General features: G+C 41.2%; 1 protein-coding gene across 2 annotated transcripts in view; it reads left to right on the forward strand.

Annotated features, from left to right (window-relative positions):
- The window catches only part of lnx1 (ligand of numb-protein X 1), a 199,443-nt gene that overhangs the window by 68,988 nt on the left and 106,429 nt on the right, over positions 1-24,026 (forward strand). Inside the window, exons 1-2 of one of the 2 annotated variants that reach the window (XM_060824188.1) lie at positions 2,869-2,960; positions 10,000-10,469. In XM_060824188.1, the coding sequence (XP_060680171.1) occupies positions 10,105-10,469 (365 nt within the window). In that variant the 5' untranslated portion in view covers positions 2,869-2,960; positions 10,000-10,104. Of the gene's footprint in view, positions 1-2,868; positions 2,961-9,999; positions 10,470-24,026 lie in introns of those variants that run through there. The other variant, XM_060824180.1, reaches the window with a different exon arrangement.

The raw sequence follows: 24,026 nt of genomic DNA on the forward strand, positions 1-24,026 counted from the left end.
GCCCATAGTGTTAGATGCATTAGTCAGGGGTAAATTTAGAATTGGGGAAAGGGTCTGGGTAGGTTACTCTTTGGACGGTTGGTGTGGACTTGTTGGGCTGAAGGGCCTGTTTCCATACTGTAGGGAATCTAATCTGAAAGCGTTTGGTATGCTTTCCTTTATTGGTCAGTGCATCGAGTACAGGAGTTGGGAGTCATGCTATGACTGTACAGGACATTGGTTACGCCACTTTTGGAATATTGTGTGTAATTCTGGTCTCCTTCCTATTAGAAGGATGTTGTGAAACTTGAAAGAGTTCAGAAAAGATTTACAAGGATGTTGCCAGGGTTGGAGTGTTTGGGCTGGAGCTTTGGAGGCTGAGGAGGCTGACCTTTTCGAGGTTTATAAAATCATGAGGGGCCTAGATAGGATAAATAGATAAGGTCTTTTCCCTGTGGTGTCTGGAACTAGAGGGCATAGGTTTAGGGTGAGAGGAGAAAGATATAAAAGGAACCTAAAGGGCAACCTTTTCACGCAGTGGGTGGTGTGCGTATGGAATGAGCTGCCAGAGGAAGTGGTGGAGGCTAGTACAATTTCATTATTGAAAAGGCATCCAGGTGGGTATATGAATAAGAAGGTTTTCGAGGGTTATGGGTCAAATGCTGACAAATAGGACTGGATGAGGTTTGGATATCTGGTCAGCATGGATGGGTTGGACTCAAGTGTCTGCTTCCATGCTGTACCTCTGACTCTCTAACTCTATATTTTAAATTGCCCCAGTTGGTGTGGCGGGGGATGAACTTTTGTTCCCAAAGCATTAATCCAAGCATCTGGATCATTAGTCCAGTAACATTGCCATTGTGTTATTGCTGTCTTTAGTGAGCATTGCTGAGGCAGGTTGGGAGTGCAAGGGCACGCTGACCTACAAAGAAGATTCTCAAAGCACATTAAAACATTGTGATGGAGGAGAATCCCTTCCACAGGCAGTCACTGACTATACAAGAAACTATTGGCCCTGTCACTGGGAGCCTCCACAGGTGTGGGGAGGTGGGAAAGGGATCGCTCTGCCTGGTGAAACACTGGCACCAGCGCAGGATGGTTCATATGGGCTGTGTTATCTAGGCCAATTATCATTGGCGAAGATGGCCAGCCCCAGTTCCCATCAGAGGCAGGAAGCAGTGGGTCTTGCCCCACCCTCCTGCATCCTTATCCATTCTCGGTCTCCAATTCTGTTTCCACAAGGCTTTTAAAAAAAAGACAACTTTTAAATTAACTTATTGTTAAACGTATTAACGTTATTAGTCAAGGAAATGGGAATAAAACCATACAAATGGCTGTTGGCATGGTTATGTGATTACAGTAATTGAGTCTGGAAATGGCAAAGACATGAAGAAATGAAGCTTTCATCATCAATTGGGTGAAAGGTTGGCGACTGACATTACCGAAATACTGACAAGAACTTTGTGATGAAGTGAATTGAGCAGGGAATAAAAAAAAACTAATAACCTTTTTAACAGAAGGTCCCCCACGGTTTACAGGATGTCAAGCCTGCCTTGTGACTGGTCTCACCTGTGAGAATAGCTAAGAAAATGAATGGGGTTGGTTGGCAAGTACATTATTTGTGCTGGGTCCTAAAGGCAACAAATTCTGTCTTAATGTTTGGTGGACTTTCATTAACACTGAATGTCAAAGAAACAAACTGATAGCACGTTAATTAGTGCAGTGATCAAGGAAAACACTGCAAATTAAGGGAGTTATTATCCATATACATGTGCAAAGTAACTCAAAGTGATGGGAAATCAGACACAAAGGTAAGATGTACAAGTTCTGATTGTAACTGGATAACCTGATAACCCTTCACCCGTTGTTAGTGCAAATCTACCTACCCTTGCCTTAAACATATTCAGAGATTCAGCTTTCACCACTTTTTGAGGAGGAGTTCCAAAGACACGTGATCCTGTGCGAGAAAAAAAAATTCTCATCTCTGTCTGAAATGGGCAACACTTTATTTTTAAACAGTAACCCCTATTTCTCGATGTAATGTATCTTTTGCAATATTTGATCCCAATCTATGTCAGCCTGAAGCTGCACCTCTGTAATGGTTATTAGTTCATGCTGATTTAATTCTCTTTATGCTATCAGTTCATCTGTTCTGTTTTGATTACTATGTACATTCAGATATGTACCTTTTTACTTCAGTAAATTTATTACCTTTTTGTAATCACTTGTTGTATCTGTTGATTGCTTCTTAGATTTCTACACTTTCTCCCTTCATGACATGATCCATTTATTATTTATAGTTTGCTTTGTCTCTACTCTCTTTGATTTGCAACAGCTTCCCAAATTTAATCCCTTGCCCCAATGTTTTAGTTTAAAACCCTCTCCACTCCCCTCCTTACACAATTCACAAGAAGGCTGGCTACAGAATGATTCCCATTGTGTATAGCAACCTGAAATACAGGTAATACAAAAGAACAAGTCTGTAAGTGACTCATAAATATAGTGAAACAGGAAAGGTCTTAAAAGGCACAGGTCCTGCTTTGGGACATGCTCCTAATATCTGAAAGGAAAGAAAAACTGAAAGGGATGTATGTTGTTTGTATCAAAACAAATATGAACCACATTTCCTCACAGTTCATGAAATGGTGAGATTTTCCAAACATTCTGTTTTGTACATGGCACCCTTAATTTTTTAAAGAGTCTCTTGTTGCTGCAAGAGAGTCTCCAGGGAATGAGAAACCTCTGAGGTGAATACTGCAAATTGGGTGGGATCAAAATCTGTAAAAACCTGCAATTATGTATGAAGGAAATGTTTTGAATTGGTTGATATTCGAGCAACTTCATTTTTAACCAATGACATTCTTTTCTAAAAAGAGTGCAGCAACGGTGAGTTCACAATTTGCTTCTATGGTTTGAAAATTTTGAGCAGTCCTTTTGTAACTTTTTCCAATAAAGGAATATGTTTCTGACACCGGGCATTGGTAAGTTTACGATGATTTGAGTTTCTTTGGGTTTCTTTAGACCTATTCATTTTGCATCTTCATCTCATCAAATCCTTTCCGTACGACAACTTGCTGGAAAGGCTATCATTCCTGACATTTTGTTACTTTGTCAAGGGTTAGTAAAACCTAAAGTAACTAACTTCAATTTGTTTTCTGAGTTGCATTTCCTTTAATTCTATCTACTTGATTAGGTAATGACTGTTTGCAATAGCTGATGAACTCTCAGAGCTTTTTAATTCAACAGCATTAAACTTTTGTCTGAAAAGGTTCACAATCACATTGAATGTGCTGGGTTAAACCTGGGAATACATTGTTAAAAGGAAAAAAATAGCCTTCTAAAGATTCGAGAATATATGAATATAAGCGATATGATAACTGTTCGAATTTGAAGTCACACTAAACTTACACAGAAGTTATATAATTTAGAGAATGTGGAAAGATAAAAACTTGTATGAACTTGTACTTATACAGTGCCTTCACCACAATGGAATGTTCTAAACTACTTCAGACAATGAAATACATGTACCTGTAAGTGCAGTCACTGTTGTAATGCAGAAAACAATGAAGCTAAGTTGTGCGCAGCAAGGTACCAGAAATATAACAACCTAAACAACCAGATAATTCATTTTATTTTAAGTGAAGTGATTGAATGATAAATATTCGCCCATGGTCCAGAACTACAGGGCATTGGTTTAAAGTGTGAGGGGAAAGATTTAGAAGGGACCTAAGAGGCAGCTTTTTCATACAGAAGGTAATGCATGTATGGAATGAGCTGCCAGACGAAGTGGTGGAGACTGGTACAAATACAGCATTTAAGAGGCAGTCGGTGGGTATATGAATAGAAAGAGTTTAGAGAGATATGGGCCAAGTGCTGGCAAATGGGACTAGATTAGGTTAGGTTTTCTGGTCAACATGGATGTGTTGGACCGAAGGGTCTGTTTCTGTGCTGTACATTTCTAGAGCTGCCTTGCTGTAATTCTAACAGTAACTTAGGATTTTTTGCAACCACCTGCGAAGCGTTCAGACTGTCTCAGATGGCTCAGTGCTCCAAGGTGCTTACACTCTGTGCACAGTGCTGGTACTGGGGATTGCAACCCTGGATTATGGGACTCGAGTATCTAGAGTGGGTCTCCAACCTGAAGCCAGTTGGCTTGGAAGTGAGATGAATCATTGATTCACATCTGGTATTGTACATTAGTAGCTGAAAATGTGTTGCTGGTTAAAGCACAGTAGGTTAGGCAGCATCCAAGGAATAGGAAATTCGACGTTTCGGGCATAAGCCCTTCATCAGGAGTGAGGAGAGACATTAGTAAACAACATAAGTACCTTAGAAATATTTCCTTTATATGCACTGTCTCCTCAACCTCAAGACATTTCAAAGGATTATAATACCCAATGAATTTCATTTGAAATATTCTCACTGGTATTATAGAGGCATAGAATCATAGAGATGTACAGCATGGAAACAGACCCTTTGGTCCAACCCGTCCATGCCGACCAGATATCCCAACCCAATCTAGTCCCACCTGCCAGCACCTGCCCCATATCATTCGACACCATCCTTTTCATATACCCATCCAGATGCCTTTTAAATGTTGCAATTGTACCAGCCTCCACCACTTCCTCTGGCAGCCCATTCCATGCACGTGCCACCTTCTGTGTGAAAACGTTGCCCTGTCGGTCTCTTTTATATCTTTCTCCTTTCACCCTAAATCTATGCACTCGAGTTCTGGACACCACCACCCCAGGGAAGAGACTTTGTCTATTTATCCTATCCATGCCTCTCATGACTTTGTAAACCTCTATAAGGTCACCCTTCAGTCTCCGATGCTCCAGCGAAAACAGTCCCAGCCTATTCAGCATCTCCCCATATCTCAAATTCTCTAACCCTGGCAACATCCTTGTAAATCTTTTCTGAACTCATTCAAGTTTCACAACATCTTTCTGATAGGAAGGAGAGCAGAATTGCATACACTATTCCAACAGTGGCCTAACCAATGTCCTATTCAATGTTTATTGGAACAATGTATCAAACTTTCATACACACAGTCACACAAACATCAAAAGGGGTAAATGACTCTTTAACTATTTCTGGTGTTGTCACCCAAGGGAGGAATATTTGGCAAGATCAGGGCCAGAGCTCCTTGCTGTTCCTTGAATTGAGTAATAAGATAAATGTGTAGCAGCACAGAAGGATTAAACCTTGATTAACTTTTGAAAAAAAACAGCAAATGTAACAATGACTAGAAGAAGAGCATTTTAAGAGCCAGCCTCGGTTATGTGATTTGGCCCTGAATTTGAATTTAAACTCTCTGACTCAAAAATCAAAACTTTTAAAAATGAATTTATGGGATACCAAAATCTTTGGCTGTGCCAATGCTTATCTCTCATCTCTTACTGTCTTTGAGGAGATGATAGTGAGCTGCCAACTTGTACTGTTAGGGTGTAGGGTGTCAGAAAGGTACTGACCTGAAATAGTAGCATTGCAGATGGTGCTAGTTTCTCTTTTTATGTCAGACTTCCAGCCTTTGAACTGGTATTTAATTTACCGCCACTTCTCTTCCAGAAATGTCTTCCTCAAAAATATTTCCCTTTGTTCTTTGACAAGATTTTCTGTTTGTTTTCCTTATTCACCTTAGGGCTGGAAGGAGGGGAATTCCAGGATTTTAACTCACAGTAGTGAAAGAAAGGCAATATTTTTTCATGCCAGGGTGGTCAGTGGTTTGGAAAAGGTCCCATAGTCAGTGGTGTTCCCTTGCACCGGTCCCTATGTCCTTCTGCATTTTAGACATTGCGTTTGGAAAGTATTGTCTGAAGAGACTTGGCATGTAGAGTATTGCACCTAGTCGATGCTACAAACCTTTACCACTGGTCATCACTTGGCACTTGTGTGACATAAATGTATTTCCCACTTGGCAGTCCAAACTAGAATATTGTCCAGGATATGTTGCATTTAGTTATGAACGTCTACAGTATCTGAGGATTCTGAAGTGGTGCTGGATATTGTGCAGTCATCAATGAACATCCCCTCTTCTGATGGAGGGAAGGTCATTGATGAAGCAGCTGAAGATGGTTGGGCCCGTGACACCACACTAAAGTACTCCTGCAGAGATGTTCTGGAGTAGAGATGACTGACTTCCAACAAGCAACTTCCTTTTTATGAGTTATGAGAAAAATGGAGCCTTGATGTCAAGGGCAGTCACTCTTACTCTGTCTCTTGGATTTGGCTCTTTTACCAATGTTTGGATCAAGCCAATGAGGTCAGGAGAGGAGGGGATGTTCATTGATGGTTGCACAGTATCCAGCACCATTTCAGAATCCTCAGATACTGAAGACGTTCATAACCAAATACAACATATCCTGGACAATATTCTAGTTTGGACTGCCAAGAGGGAAATACATTTGTGTCAAGTGCCAAGTGATGACCAGTGGTAAAGGTTTGTAGCATCGACTAGATGCACTACTCCTACATGCCAAGTTTCTTCAGACAACACTTGCCAAACCCAAAGTCTAAAATCCAGAAGGACATAGGGACTGGTGCAAGGGAACACCACCACTTGATGGTACTGTTGATGGCACCTTCCATCACTTTACTGATGGTTGAGAGTAGGTGCAGACTATTTTTGCTGTTCTGCTCTTAGATCTTATGGTGGTAATTGACTGGGCCGGATTTGTCGTGCTTTGTGTGGATGTGTCTAGACAATTTTCTACATTATCAAGTAAATGTCAGTAACTATTCGGGTTCACACTTAAGCCAATCTAGATCTAGACAGGATACATTTGGTGATTAGCCATCACCTCCCAGATGCCACATCCCTGAGATGAGACCAGAGACAGGAACAGGTTGCCAGATGGTCATGCCAGGCAATGGGGTGAAGTTGCAAGATCATTTGCCTGCCAACCAGGCCCCACCTCAGGAGGGATACTCTGCCCAGCCTTTCAGCTCAGTGATCTTTCATCAGCTGGGAGGAGAAACCAATGAAGGTGAATAATGAAAACATACAGGAAATCTTGACAGACTAAACTGAGGACCTAAAAGGAAAATACCAGACATTCCTGGAAGAGAAGTGGTAGTAAATTAAATACCTGTCCAAAAGCAAAATATTGCATGTACCATCTGTGGTGCTAGTATTTCAGGTCACTAACCATTCCTTGGGTCCACATGTTCATCAAGTCAATTTGTTTTAGTTTGCAAATTGGAGAAAACATATTGGTTTACCACATACCCATGTCAGGAAATTATAAGGGTAAGCATGATTTGGTTTTGAAGTCCCATGAACAATGCCTACAGAAAGAGATTTGTGGTTTTGCCTATAGTTCACACTGAAACATCGTTCACTTGGATTCTGTTACTTAGTGTCAAATACCGAGTAAATGTTTCAGCTCCTGTGGGGGGCAGGACTGAGGGAGATTTCCAAATAAAGAACACATTTTAGTTTCACCTTGACAGGTTGAGACAGATCCTTTCAGGGAGAATTAAATTGACAGCACGAAACCAAAATCTGGTTTTGCATACATTGCTAGTTCTTGAAAGTTATTAAAATAAGATATTTCTGGTGTTACCTGATTGCAAATCTTTCAGGCAGGTCCTATTCCTGACCAGCTTTGGACAGGTCAGTTGCCTTCAGTCTGAGTCTTTATCGATAACAGCTGTGCTATATTTACAGAGTGCAATGTATTACATACTTGATCAACTGTAAAAAAAAGGCTTTAGTTTTCTTTTCTGATTCTCACTATTATGATTCTTTGTTTTGTAAATGAAAATTAATACAATGAAAGACATCATTATCCCATTAATAGTATTGCTGATCTTTTATTTTCTGAATTTGGGAATTGTCCTAGAAGGTCATGTAGCAAAAGTCAATATCACTTTATTGTGCAAAAAATGATTTCAATTTTTGGTCTGGTCATGCCCTTGTAATCTGTTTCTCATCTCACATAACTGTATACAAAAGAGTTTGCTTCATACAAACTGATAAATGAAACCAGTTGGAAATTTAGCATTTAATTTTCTTTTTAACGTTCCCTTTTCTTTTCTCCATTGCTTATCTAAGATTGGTCAAACTTTGCCTCATTCCTGATGAAGGGCTTATGCCCGAAACGTCGATTCTCCTGTTCCTTCGATGCTGCCTGACCTGCTGCGCTTTAACCAGCAACACATTTTCAGCTCTGATCTCCAGCATCTGCAGACCTCGCTTTTTCCTCAAACTTTGTCGGTGCCAAGAGTTCTCCAGTGACCTCACATAGACATCATCAGGCCATGTTTGGACCATCTATCACCTTCCCAGCTACCTCCCCCACCCCCCACCCCCACCCCCTCCTATTTATGTCTCAGCCCCCTTTGCCACAACCACAACCTGATGAAGAGCTTATGTGCGAAACAATGACTCTCCTGCTACTTGGATGCTGCCTGACCGGCTGTGCCTTTCCAGCATCATACTTTTTGACTCTGATCTCCAGCACTGCAGTCCTCAGTTTCTCCCTCGCACCATTTAGGAGTGGGTTCCATCGCTATTACAGACAAATTCAAGTGTACCAGGATCCTTCCCTTCACTATCTTGTGTTGTTGGGTGGCACAGGCGGCTCAGTGGTTAGCACTGCTGCCTCACAGCACCAGGGACACTGGTTTGATTTCAGCCTCGTGCAACTCTGTGTGGAGTTTGCATGTTCTCCCTGTGTCTGTGTAGCTTTCCTCTGGGTGCTCTGGTTTCTAGTTAAAAGATGTGCAGGTTAGCTGGATGGGCCATACTAAATTACCCGGAGTGTCCAGGGAAATGCAGACTAGCTGGATTAGCCATGGGAAATGTATGGTGACTGGGATGGGGTGGGTCTTGGTGGAATGTCTTTCTAAGGGTTGGTGTGGACTCAAAGGGCTGAATGGTCTCTCTTCACACTGTAAGGATTCTATATTGCTATTAGATGTGGAGAGAGCTGTATACTTTGGGGAGAAATTCTCAAGGGATTAGCTATTCTTGTCCATAACGTGTAGCATTATCACTGTAGCATCCAGAAGAGTAAGCCTCAGTTGTGTACTGGGCATGAGGAGGAGCTGAATTAACTGAGACAGGGAAAGAGCAGGAGCACTGACAGACTAAACTGAGGACCTAAAAGGAAAATACCAGCATGAATTGGCTAGTGATGGGGCAGTGTGCAGATTGTCGATTGTGAGGGGAAAAGATGCCAACTTTAAAAAAAAACTGAGTAAACTTTCTTCCCAGGAATAGATTGCCAGCTGCTACTGAGAAAATGTTACATTGTAAGCAAGAATAGTTTAATTCTGATGTAAAAAGCAGATTAACATTTTTTTTCCTGTAGGTTTGGGAGAAAGACACTTTTTGGATGGAGGGGAAATAATCTGTTTTTGTCTTTAATGTAGGTTCTAAACTACCCAGAAAGACATCAAATGAAGTGTGAACATTTCCAGAAATGTATGCCAGAGCCTTCAGCATATCCTCATTTAAACTATTCCCCATCCAACAAATCTGTAGGAATTACATTTTGAAATGCAATTACTTGGTAATGTAAACTGAAAGTGCCCTGTTGCATGCAGCAAAAGAATAATAGGGCAATTTTTGGCACCTTGGTGCATTGGTCAGGGCACTGAGATGATATCTACTTTTCTTCAGATGTTGCTGATGAAGGTCTTACATTCATTTAAACAGTGGAGTAGGGCAAGACATCAGTTTAATATCTCAGCTGGAAAGCACAATGTCCAAGTAGTGTAGTACTGCCTCAAATCTTCACTGAAGTGTCAGCCAAAACACTCTACTCCAGCACTCGAATGCGGCTGAAACCCCAAACCTCAATCACCTGTGAGTGCCAGCAAAATATAAGCCAGTTTGAACTGTATTCATGCCTCCAAACTAAGAGCCTTACTATATGTTTGAGTGTCCATCCACATTGATGTGCAATGATAACCTGTTATTGGTCTGAAGATAAATCTGACTTCTGTAGGATTTTAATTATTTGCTGAATGAAGAGTTTGTTGTTAACTTGTCTCTATCTGTGTTTCTTTCAGTTGTGGGATTTAACCAGAAACCCCAATGATCTACTTAATTGGCCAGCATTTATCTGGAACTTGCTGTCCCTGAGTATTGCTGAATGAAGTGACTCTGCAGTGATTATGGATTCTGACATACTGACACTTTGTATTTGCTGTGGACAGCCACACCTGCCTCAGGAAAATCATTCATATAATTACCAGGATGAAATCGATGATGATCTCATATGTCACATCTGCCTGCAACCCTTAGTGCAGCCACAGGATACACCATGTGGTCACACTTATTGTACTTTATGCCTTACCAATTTCCTATTGGCCAAAGACTTCTGTCCCATGGATAGGAAGCCCTTGTGTATGAAGGTGTGCAAGAAATCAAGCTTCCTTGTGCAAAAACTCTTGGATAAATTAATGGTCGCCTGTCCATTTCAAGACCACTGCACTGAAGTAATGCAGCGCTGTGAGCTAGAACTTCATCTACGTCGCAAGTAAGTACACTTGGCTTTTGAAGAAATATAACTCAGTGAAGAAATTAATCTAGTGTTGAGATTACAACCAATCTGTCAATCAAGTTCTAAAACCAATGCTGATCTACCAACATAATCTCACTTTTTCTCATTCATGGGATGTGGGCCTGCCCTTTGGCAATCGCATGTTCATGGTTCTGGAGTCACATGTGAGCTAGACCAGGGAAGGTTAGTGGATTTCTTTTCCTAAAGAAGCACATGAGCTTTTATAACAATTGACACATCTTCCGTTGTGGAATTCTGCATCACAATATTCTACCACAAAGTAAGACTTCTTTAAGTTAATACTGTCTGAAGTCAACTGAGTCACAATCCTTTTACTAAGTCTGTACATATGCTTATTTTTTTATTCCTCCCCTTCTTCAAAATTAGCTTTTCAAAAGGTGCACAAGGCAATCCAGTTTCCATTGATTTCAGTCAATAAGTGGAATTGATTGATTTTGCTTTGTTTTTGTCCAGTCTACTGTAGGGAACTCTCTGGTCTGGGTCTCTCCAAAAGGATTCAATAATATTTAAATAACTCTGTTAAGCACCCAAAGAACAGGCAATCAAATATTTCTTTGATCAATCCTGCAAGATGTTAGTATTTAGACTGAATTCAATGACTTGGTTTATCCCCCAGGCTGTTGGCTCCAGTGCAACTATTTCATTGAAATATATCCTGGTATATTTTGAAGAATCAAGCTGATTTTTGGCCACTTGAGTATTGTAACTAAGCTAAAGGAGCCTACCATGTTGAAAGATTCATTTTATTACAACTATATCCAGCTCTCGAGGTGTCAACATTTCTTTTTGTTTTGCACACTTGGTTCTGTGTTCTGTTTCCAAATGGACATAAACTGAAATTAGTGACAGCTGCTTTTTCGCCTTAACACAACCACAGAGGTCAGCAGACTCTGTAACTCCTTCAACCAGTTAAACGTTGAAGGCAGTTTTATGTTTCAGTTTTATTCTTCACATTTTATGTGAACACTTTTTGGTGCAAATCCAGTGACCACCCTAAAGCAAAACCTAATCTTCATCAGAGGTAAGTGGATGTGGGAAGTAGTTTAGTTAGCTGGACTATGACGATGATTGTTGCCCCCAAATTCCCAGACTGCCTTTCAACATTAATGGCAAGGCAATGGCAAAATCTTGCAATTCTGTGGCTTCCATGTCAGACATCATAGACCACACTGCAGACGTGGTAGTAGCAATGGGAGACGTTTTAATTATTTATTACTGTCTGGGGTTTAATTTTCTCTTTGCAAAACACTGGTTAATACATTTGCAGAAAATTTCTTTAAGGGATTCTTAGTACAGTCATTAGCTTTTCAAAGTAAGTAGCTTAGTTGCAATGTGATGCACAGGGACTTCTAGAAGAACCAGAAGACATCAGAAATCTAGTTGTTTAATTTAGAAAACAAAGGCACTGTATTGTTCTGTGTTGTTTGAATACACTGCACAGACTGAAAATTATATAACTATAGTTAGTCAGAAATACCACACTATATACTTTTTCATTACCTTTACTGATGGATAAGTATTGAGCTCCCCAGTTGCTGCTCAAATTGGACCTTACCTTTCTAACCTGGCCACATCATTCATCTGTGTCCTTCTAAATGACCAGTCACTTGTGACATTGTCTATCTAGTACTTTATCTTCCTCAATTCATGGTTTCCATTGTTCCTAGAAATATTCCCAAATCATTACTATTGCCTTTCTTGGCTGGAGTTTGGACTATTTGTCCATACTGTATTTTTAATGTGTCGTTCTTCAATTAACCTTCGCTTGTCAACATTGCTCATGTTTTCCCGTTTAGATCTAGATACTAGTGTCCCCTCTCAGAAGAGTTTATTCTCCGATATCCTCCATTTTCAGAGTATAAACGGGGGAAACTTTTAATGCCTGTCTAAGATGCACATGCTGCAATGATGGTTTTATGCATTTAAGAAAGAAAAATACTTTTATTTATATAATTCTTCTCACATTCTTAGAATTTTGTAAAGATTCTTTGTTTTGACTTATTTTTTACTGTTAATATGTGACACCAACCAGGTCCCACTGTTGATAAATGACCATAACTATTTGCATATACAGGTTGAACATCAACAAATATTGTCATTAATCTTTTATAAACAGGCTTCAATGTAATAGATTTCCTCAAATAGATTATAAAATGTAACACTCTCACAGTGCTTCACTGAAGTGTGTATCTACTTTATATATTTAAATTGTGTATGTTGTTTGAAGCCCAAAACTTGTGATTCAGAGGCAAGCTGCAATGAACTTACCTGATGGATTAGCAGGCCTTTTAAAGTATCAAAGGGACACACAAGTTTTTGTTTGTTGACTCTTGTGGTATCAGTACCATGGGGAATATTGAGTACAAAAGGACAGACTCGCAATGTGGAATGGCACAGTGGCACAGGAGTTAGCACTGCTGCCTCACTGCGTGAGAGAGGCAGTATGAGTTTGATTCCAGCCTTGGGCACCTGTCCGTGTGGAGTTTGCTGTCCCTGTATTTGTGTGGGTTTCCTCTGGGTGCTCTAGTTTCCTTCCACAGTCCAAAGATGTGTACCTCGGGTGGATTGGCCATGCTAATAATTGCCCCATGGTCTCCAAGGAAGTGCAGGTTAGGTGGTTTAGCTATGGGAAAAACTCCATGAGGGATGGGGGGGATGTTCTATGGAAGGTCAGTTCAGGCTTGATGGGCCAAATGGCCGCCTTCTGCGCTGTAAGGATTCAATGATTCTATGAATTAGGACAGGGTAAAGGAGCAAGTAGTTAACCATGGCTGAAAGAGGGAGAATTGATTGTGTGGTGCTGGCAAAGGCACGGTAGGTCAGGCAGCATCTGAGGAGCAACAGAGTCCACATTTCGGACAGGGCCCTTATTCAGGAGAGAGGGGGGGAGAGAGAGAGAGAGACTGGGACTTGAAGGTTGGGGTTGTGGTGATCAGGTAACAGGAAATTTTGAAGGAAGAGTGAGAGAGGCTGGGGATAGAAGTTGGGAATTGAGGAAGAGAGATTGGTGGAGGGGGGGGGGGGGGGGGCAGAAGGCAAGCAGCTTCCTGGAGGGAACAAGCAGTGCACCCCCGTTCCTCTAAGTCTACAAGGAGTTCTGTAAAAAGTATTTATCTTCTTGAACCATCATCTCCTAACTTTTACATTTTTAGGTGTACTGAACTCTGGGGAAACCAAGTAACTATTAAAGTTAAATAAGACTGTCAGTAATACTGTGGGAACCTGATATAAAATATTGAATAAATTGGTTTTGCTTCACCCCAATGGGACACAGCACATGATGAATCCTGTCACCTTAGGAAAAGCAAAGGACATGTAACACAGAGTTGAGGTGTGTCTCAATTTTGCATTTTCTTTTTAATTGTCTCCTGACCCATTCCTGCACGCAGTGAGGGTGTTAATATTAAGGCTGTAACCACTGAAAGAGCAAGCAGCGACAAAAGCACTGTTGTGTTCATAAAGTAGCTCATTATTTTTAAATATGACCTAAGTTAAATATATAAGATTTGGTGACTTGAGCACTACTGTTTACCTCCAGTTCCCTTGCTAAATTGTGCACAAGAATGTCAGAACCTAAAACAATTTTCTGCATGATCACTGCCTCCAACCAACAATCAGACGATCAAACTCAGTAATCTTCTTACATTTCAATAATGTTTTGTCCAGCTTAGTTTTGAAGAGATTTAAGTCAGGAGGACCAGTCTTCAGGCAGAATTGATGTTCAGCCATAAAACTGGAAGTGATTTGTGCTACAGTCGGACTGAACTATGTGAGTCCTGGTGGAGAGGCAAAGTATGTTATTGAGCATATTTTCAGCTTCGATCCTTTGAGAATGAAAGCTCTCTTGCTGCTGGCTCTACCCTGGCTAAATCCTGCTAACTTCATTGACCGTGTTGGCAGCTTACACTTTCTGTATACGGAGCAGTAAGTACTATAAAACAGCCTTATAGCTTGTGTTGGAGTAAAAAATTAGTTTACTTTGTGCTTTTACAGCCTGAAGAAATGTGTTGTTAATTGGAAATGTGATCAAAAATGGTATTTAGAAATGATGTTAATCATCATGTTAATTATTGTATGGGGAATGCATGGTGGCCTGGTGATTAGCGCTGCTGCCTCACAGTGCCAGGACCCCAGGTTCAATTCCACACTCTGGTGACTGTCTTTCTATGTGGAATTTGCACATTCTCCCCAAATCTATGTGGGTTTCCTCCAGGTGCTCCAGTTTCTACCACGGTCCAAAGATGTGCAGGCTAGGTGGATTGGCAGTACTAAATTCCCCATAGTGTCCAGAGATGCGCGGGCTAGGTGGATTAGCCATTAAAAATGCAGGGTTACATGGATAGGATGAGGTAGTGGGTCTGGGTGAGATGCACTTTGGAGGCACGGTGAGGGCTCGGTGCTTCCATACTGTAACAATTCTATGATAATGTAAAGGAAACAGGAAGATATTGGAAATACTCAGGTGCAGCAGCATCTTTTGGAAAGAGAAAGATCTAATGGCAAGGATCTTTTTTGAAGAATGAGTCCCAAGGTCAGCACTACACTGTGGGTTCTGAGCCTGCAGAAAGGGCTATAGGAGTGCATCAGTTTCTAGTTGCATAGATCCTACCTGAACTATTGAATATTTCAATGTCAGAAACAAAAATAGAAATTGCTGGAAAAGCTCAGCAGGTCAGGTAGCATCTATGGAGAGAAGTCAGTGTTAACATTTCGAGTTGAGTGACTCTTCCCTAGAAACGTTAACTCTGATTTCTCTTCATGGATGTTGCCGAACCTGTTGAGCTTTTCCAGCATTCCCATTTTTATTTGATTTACAGCATCTGCAGTTCTTTCGGAATATTCCGATGTCTCTGTTTTCCATCTGATTTTCTTGCACCCTCTCACATTCATCCTACTGTTGCTCTGACTGTCATAAGGCACAGCACTGTACGTTTATTCGTATTTATGCTTGAAGCTGAAAGATTTCCATATATTATAAAGTGATAAAATGGAATATCTTAATTTTTTACTGCCTTTAACATGTGGTGGGACGAGGGTTTCTTTTGCTGTTGCTGCAGAGAAGTGTCATCACTGATGCAGCTTTCTGAGCTGATGTAGCCAGGCTTTTAAAAGTGTAGTAGCTGAACTACTCCCCATGAATTGATTAGGCCACAAAGAGAGGTCCAAAATTGATGAAGTGAAAGCTGTGTAAGGTGGGGATGATACCAGTCACTGAGATTTTAAAGACTAATAATTTGGAAGTATCCACTTTAGGATATGATGGGAATGATAACCGTGTATAATCTTAAGATTTCACAATGGCATGGTTTGAGTGGAAGCAGGTTTAAATTGAGGGAAATGAGGTCCATGGGTTTGGAAATCTTGTGGGATTGGCTTGGGGTAGGAGGTACTTGCTGCACTCAGAACGGTTTCCTGACTCATGCCACTGATGAGAAAGGGGGGAATAAAGGCAATAGATGGGATCTGGCCCAGAGCAAGGGACTAGAATGGGAGGTGAAGAGGGACATTATAGCAGGAAAAGAGGAGGCAGAAGTGTATATTAAAGCAGCCATTGTCTAATGGGGCAAGTTGGAAAAGAGAAGCCTGAACAATTGCCACAGCTCTCAATCCCTCAACATCCTATCCTTAGCTCTGCACTACTCACATGGAAGTGCTGCTTAAAGTATTTATCTGGCTATCAGGCAGCTCCACTCAGCAGTGCCCAACAACAGCTGATAGCAGCAGTTCATATTTTTCTTCAGCATTCAGACAACCTTGGCCCAGTTGCGTTCCTGCTGCTCCAGTATTTTTTTTCTTTGGTGTTTGTGGTTTTCTCGCATTCTGTTGTGTCTGTTCTTCTTTAATCTCTTTTCAAACATCTTTTCCTTCACCAGTGTCCTATTCACAATTACTCCTGTCACATTATCTATGATCTTTACTGTATCACAGATATTCAGAATCTCTTAACGTTCCAGCTAAAGGTTTTCTTCTCAAACATTCAGCTTTCTCTCAATTGATATTTCTTCTATGTGCTCATCAGGATAAGCATTATTGTGGATCCACAGTCTTAACATCATTTGCCTGTCAGTATATATTACTACATTCAAGATTGATGCTCCAAGTACATTCATCTAGGTGACAAACTAAACTAACATACTCACTGTGTCATTATCTACCTGCGCCCATCTCTGTGGTACCTCTCGCATTTAATTTCCGTCCCATCTTACCATGTGTCATTCCCAGAACAACTCTCCACTCAGTGGGTATCTGAAAGGCTGGCATCTCTACCATCTGTGTGATATTTTTTTAAAGCCTGTTGTTCCTGTCCAGAGCTGGCATGCATCATCAAGACATCTGCCCTGGAGGATGGGGAAATCAGCTCCCCACTTTCTGGGCCATGATCTGGAGGTCCAGCTGGATGGGGTGGTGCCAACATGGTACTGCCTCTTCCCCCATACTGGCAGAGGAGACCACAACACAGACTATGCCATCCTGGTATGAGGTTCACACCCGGGGTAAAGCAGTCTTAGCCATCTGGAGGAATACTCAGCACTGGAGGAGAAAGGTCAGTGACCTTCTCTCTGCCAATGTAAGTGGACACATCTCTCTGTTGCGTTACACTCTCTCTATCTCTGTTATTGTACACATTTCCTGCCGAGGCTCATTCTCTGCCACTCTCAGCATTCCCTCAACATTTTCTCCACTCACTGTCACCCGCCTCAACCTTCGACACCGTTAGCCCTGCAGGCCCTCTGGCCTGCATATTCGCTCACTTGGGACACCTTCCCAGCTACACCAACAGTGCCATTCTACTTTCATCTCCCATAATACCTGCCTGTCACTCATTCCAGAAGGAACAGAGCCCACAATAAGGTAGAAAGAATCAAGACGATGGTGTGCTGCCCATCATTTGTTTCCTCACCCCTGATGAAGGAAGTTCCTGAGTCCACCCACTGTGACCAGGCCCTGGACTGGTATCAGAGGCTGTTCTTTACTGAGTGATGGGATCCCCTGAGTGAAGGCTAGCCTCCTTGACTTGATGGAGACCTGTTAATGACTGTAACCAGCTTCCTGCTATCCCGTGCTGTTTAGCTCAGAGATAAAACTGGAGTTATAGAAACCTGATATCTCTGACTGAAGAGGCAAGACAGAGATACCGTGTGCATCCAGGAAGGCTCAGAGTGAGTGAGTGCTATGGTGGCAAGCAAAGAGCTTAGAGACGCAGCTTGCTCCAGCCCATGAGCTGGATGCATGTCCCTGAGCACCCAGTGTCAGTGCAATGATCATTATAATGGTCAATGCTGGTAAGCCAAAGGTGCAGCAGTGAAGTGCGACAGCAGTATGTAAGTGGATCAGAAATGTACCATGAGGGTTATGGGAGGCTGGCACATATCAACTGCCCCTGTCTGTGGCTACAGGGTGTACATTGCTGGTGTCAATAGAGCGTGTCTGAGATGGATGTTGCACCCAGTGTCCAACATGGAGGTCATTCAGAGCGTGCGGTGAGGTGAATGTGCAGGTCCTCACTCTGGTTTTCTTGTTAAGTTTTCCTGCCATCCAGCTTGTTTGGCGAATTTGGTGGGTAGGGAGTCTGAACATTTATTAGGCATGTTGACTGTCACTTGTGACCTTGCATCCGCCTACTGAGAATATTGCAAACCCCACCCTGCCAGATTGTGACAAGCACAAAGATGGAGCGGGATGATCTCAACATTGAGATGGGCCTAACTGCACTGGTCACCTGATTATACTGCACGTCCTGCTGTATACCAATTTGGTCTGTCCCTGTAAGGTTAGCCCTCATGGGCTGAATGGCTTCTTTCTACGCTGCAAGATTTTGTTATAAAATGTTTCATTTAAAGCATGTTCAGTGCGTTATGTGCTTTATAAACATTTTTAATCAACCTATTAAGAAATGTTATTTTGCACCTCTGGAGTAGGTGGAACTTGAATCCAGGCCTCCTGGTTCAGAGGTAGTGACGCTACCACTGTGTCCCAAACCTCATGTGCTTTCGATATTTGTTACATTTACATATGGTAAAAATTCCTTCATATGGTATGCACTTCCTTTCAACATTATTTCAGAATGTTTTTATGTCAATATTTATGATGGAAGAACCCAAATTCTACAGGATTTCTACTATTTCTTTGGGAGTTCAATAAGGATTTGTCTTTCTGAGATTTAAAATGACATGTTGTTTCCAATTACTTTTCACCCCAGTGCAGCTGGGCTCTGGTTTTCATTGTGACCTGAGGGCTTTGTGTATTGTCTGCTGTTGGACTGTGTTTTTTCCACAGTTACTGTGCTAACAGTTGGACCAACAGGAATAGCTCCACTCACAATTCTAGTCTTGAGTGGGACTTCACAAGATTTAAAATTTGTGTATTAGCTATCTGCCATAATGTGTGACTGATATGCAAATAATGTAGCCTGGTCCCCAGGCTCCAGCTACCTTGCTCGGCCTGGAGCAATCAGCGCAACATGTCCAAGATTTTGTGTGTCTGACTACCTCAATAATGATTTGTTTTGGGAATAGATAGTTCTGTTCTTACGCTGTAATACACCATTGTCCTGTACCTATATACTGTATGGTTGCATGTTTAGCTGAGGTGATATTTTTAGTACTTTACTCAGCTTCAAATCTTTTCAGTCTTCGCCTCTGTTCTACAAGTCCTGATTACTTGATACTCAAAATACATAGGACATAGCTCCAGTTTTAATAAGCTGTGGGATAAGGCCCCCAAATACATATGTAACACCCACAGAGTCTACCAAATAAAAGTCAGGCTGGTTAACAGGGCTCTCATAAACTTCTTTCGGAGTTCTCTCTCCTCTGCCCTTTATCCTGTCCTCGAACCACTACCAAAGATCATTCATACACTCCCTCCCATTCTAAACCCCTCCATCCATCCAGTGACTGTCTTAACCCTGCACCTCAATGCACATATCTTCATCCACCCATAATGGTCCCTCGTATCCTCATTACAGAGATCGGGAGGAGCAAAGCTGAGAGAGATTTGAAAACAAGGGAAAGAATTTTGAAGTTAAGTTGTTTGACTCAGGAGCTAAAGTCAAGTGATATTATGAAGTTAGAATTAGGTGGTTAAAAAAGTGGCACAAAAATACATAAATCTCTTCCCTCAATCACATGTGATACCAACAGACTGGCTGTGTTAGAGACTGCTGCTGGAGGGACTGGTGGGTGGGAGGCAAAAGCAGCCATTGAAAATAATGTCCTCAACATTTCCATTATTCAATTGGAGGACGTTTCTGTTTTATCCATGCTGGAAATTAGATAAGCAGTATGATAATTCAGCAACATGGAGAGCTGGTTGTCAACAATGTGAAAACTAGCACTTTGCTTTCAGATGATCTCACTAAAGGCTACATTTAGGAGAGAAATGGGGCATATGGGGAGAACAGGATAGATTTTCAGATAACACCAGATGGAACAGTGTGGGAGCAGGAGGATTGCAATTGCTTTTTTGGCTATGTTTAGTTGGATGAGAGTGGAACCAGGTGAGAGCAGCTGTACCGAGCATGATGGCAGTGAGAAAAACAACATGGCCAACTATATTAAGAAGGATGGAGAGAGAAATTCTTCATTTGTTGATAAGCCTCTTGTTTAAGGTACGTGTCTCTTTGCTTACTGATCATTATTTTGTCTTATTATCTAACTCTGGTGTTCAGACAGCAGTCTCGTAGTGCTCTTGAAGATGAGCACATCTAGACAGCGCAACATTATAGTTTTTTCATCATCGAACCTTTCCATTCTTGATTCCAAATTTATATTTGAGCCAACAATATGTGAATTTTTAAAGATTGATGCAGGGCAACAATAAAAACTAAGAGGAGATTCTGGGAATATCACAATTATTTCCCACAAAAAAGATGGTAAAACATGAATCATTTTTAGTGCAAATGTTTTATGAATATTCCTTTTCCAAAAGGATTGTACAAGTGTAGCAGACTCATGATGTTATTCCTGCTGAACTTAATTGGGCTGCCTGGGAGATGGTGTCTATCTCCGAAGGAAGGAAAATCAGAATCCAAAATGCAAGCTTGAGTGAAACTGACAGAGTTCCATGACCAGTTCCGAGCCTGTAACCTATGCTAAGACATGGTGCTTACAGCATGGAAACAGCCAAAGCAAACATCTGGCCCCCTTTGGTTTCGTTGAAGAATTGTGTGACCATTTGGAATTTCAATCAAGTGCTGTGGAATAGACTCATATTGCCTGTTGACTGCGTGTTGGGGATATGATGTGTGGGGGAAGTATGAATGAAAAAGAGGCTGAAGCTTGTAACTATCAAATGCCAAGTGGATGATCCCATCATTGCACCATCACCGGTGTCAATCTTCAGTCAACTCAATTACTGTCCCTTCAGCTCACATTCAATCATTGGAAAAGTGATGGAAGGAGTTGCTGACAATGTTATCAAGTGGCACTTACTCAGCAATAAGCAACAAACAAATGCTCAGTTTGAGCTGTTTGGCCCCTGACCCCACTACTGCTTTGGTCCAAATGTGGATAAGAACTGAATTTCGGATGTGAGGTGAGAGGACTGTCTTTGACATCAAGGCAACATTTGACACCAAGGAGCCCTGGCAGAATGAGTCAATGGGAAAATGATTCACTGGGTGGAGTTATGCCTAGCTCAAAGCCAGATGTTGGAGGTCTATCATCTCAACTCCAGGGGCATCTGTGCAGGAGTTCCTCAGTGTGATGTCCTAGGCTCAACCATTTTTAGCTGTTGTGTCAATGGTCATTTTCCCCCACTGTGACCACCATTGGCTAGAAGAGTGGATCTTTGCTGATGATTGCACAATGTTTCACTTCATTCTCAGGACCTGGACAGCATTCAGACCAAGGCTGATTTAAGTATCAAATAACATTCATCCCGAGTGAGTGTCAAGCAATGCCCATCTCTCTCTTTGATATTCAGTGGCATTTCCATACTATAACTTCCACTATTAATATCAACAGTCATTGACCAGGAATCCAAGTAGGCCATTCAAATAAATACTGTGGCTTGAGGACCAAGTCCGAAAGTGGGAATTGTAGGGTAACCAATTCACCTGCTGACTACCGCACGTTTGGAGAGTCATGGAACATTCTCCACTTGTCGCAATGAGTGCAGGTCCAATGTCGTAATAAGTGAAGATTGGAACCTGAAACTATCGTAACAGAGTATTCACCAACATTAAAGACGTGCTTCCTCACGTCTGTGTTGCCACACACTAGCAATAATGTGTATCATATACAAAATGCATTGCAGTGCTCACCCAGGGTTTCTCAGCAGTACTTTACATTCCCTATGCCCTCAATCCATTAGAAGTAAATGGGAACACCAACACCGAGTTTCTGTCTGAGTCACATCAAACTTGGAAATAATATCTTGCCATCCCTTCATTGCCACTGTGTCAAAAACCTGGAACACCCTCCCTGTGACAGGAATGCAGCTCTACCTACACCCACATGGACTGTAATCATTCAAAATAAAAACCAATTCCTCACTATCTTAAGGAAATTCGGGATGTGCAATAAATGATAGTCTTGCCACTGACATCTGAGTCCTGCCCGAACTAATATAAAATAAGTTGGTTTGACAGTATTTTCTGTGAACTCTCGGGCAGTACCTGTTTTATCTGCTGCTTCATGATTCAGCCTGCATGTCTGTACAAGAAAAGTGGGTGTTCCTGACTGCTGGAGTTTCTGCCTGTTCCTTTATCGAAAGGCATAACAATCTTGCTCTACCGAGCATTAACAATTAGCTTGTATTTTGAGAAGCAATAACTTGTTTTAAAAAAAAACACCCAGGAGTGAACCAGCCAGGCCAGATGTACATGAGAACGACAATGAACTTTGCTTGTTGCAAATAGCATATGGTTTAGTTCCCGGATTGATGACTTGTGTAACGCTTGACAGGTCTTTACTAATCTATAAACTTAATTAAACCTTACTAATGAAAAGGTGAAAAAGGCAAGGGAAGTTGAAATGTAGAACTTTTTTTCATCTTGCATTATGCAGAAATTAGTGTTCAAAATTGAAAATAGTTTTTCTCATTGTTTGTTGGGTTTTTAAGTAGAGGAGAACAGATTCCTGGAAGCGTTTACAAGATAGTTCTAGCCTTTCAATGTCAAAACTATGAAAGTAAAGTGTCTGGATTTCATAACTACCTTTTAAAATCCCAATATGGTTTTCAGCAATCATTTACCACTTCAAAATAATTAGTTCTAAGTGAGCATAGTGATCTCCATTTCAGCAGTAAGACAGCTGAAGTGGGAAATCCCATGAGAATATACTTCTGAAGTTTGGACGGGAACATTGTATTGAGAATGTAGCCAGTGCTACTTTAATGTATACCTAACTGAGTTAAACACAACTTGGCTTAATACTGACACTGTCTGAAATTGAGGTGTTACATTCTGCAGCACAAGCATCCTTTGTATTGGATGTTTATTTAAAAAAAGCTCTCCAGGTTGATACTTAAGTCACCTTCAGATCACATAATCTTTTTCTTCCCTGGAATGTGTGCTCAGAACATCACAAGCCACTTTTATTGTGTTCTGGATCACTGGCTTTACCAGTGGCGCTCCTGTACATAGTGTGCATTCTAGGTTAATGCATGTTCCATGATTAATTATGATGAAATCAGTACAAGTTTTTCAAAAAAAAGTTTTATCTGATTATTGGGAAATAATACAGCCATATTTTAATTGTGTGCCGTGTTTATATGCATAATTAGCAAAAAATTAAATCCTGCAGATTTCATTGGATGGTTTCACCTATGACAATATTTTGATGCTATATTTACTCCATCCTGTAGCCAAGGAGACGAGCTTTAGCTGACAAAGTACAAATATTGTAGCCAGGCTTCTTATTCTAAAATTGACTCTTTCAGGACAGATCTTTAACGTGGATTCCTTTGTCAAGTTCAGATAGAGTTTATTGAGGCACAGAGATTGTCCTCAATGGTGGAATCATGAAACAAAACAGGTCAGTGTCTGTAACTGGCTTTGTTTACAAGAGCCTGCCATGTAGCCAGGCAAATTGAATCAAATTGGTGCTTTTGTTTAAAATAGTATCTAATAGCTTCTCGGGTAGCACGTTATTTCCTCAGTAAACACATTACTGAAGCTTATATCACTAAATAAATTGAAAAACCCTATTTTGTCAATACTCAGTACAGCTGAAAGGAACGATAGGTAGACAATTCAAATGCAGGGTCCAAAGTAAGGCTGAGGTGATGCATGTCTGGTACACTTATATCCTATTATAAATGTCAAATTCTACACCAACATCCCCATTACTTCTTTAGTTTTTTTAACTGCCAAAGTCCACTGGGATCATGAAATGGAGGTGCCGGTATTGTACTGGAGTGGATGAAGTCAAACATCACACGACTCCAGGTTGTAGTCCAGCAGGTTTATGTGAAATCACAACCTTTCAGTGCGCTGCTCCTTAATCAGATGAAGAGCAGTATTCCAAAAGCTTGTGTTTTCAAATAAACTTGTTGGACTATAGCCTG

Source organism: Hemiscyllium ocellatum, chromosome 1 (genome assembly GCF_020745735.1).
Source record: "Hemiscyllium ocellatum isolate sHemOce1 chromosome 1, sHemOce1.pat.X.cur, whole genome shotgun sequence".
Taxonomy (NCBI): Eukaryota; Metazoa; Chordata; class Chondrichthyes; order Orectolobiformes; family Hemiscylliidae; genus Hemiscyllium; species Hemiscyllium ocellatum.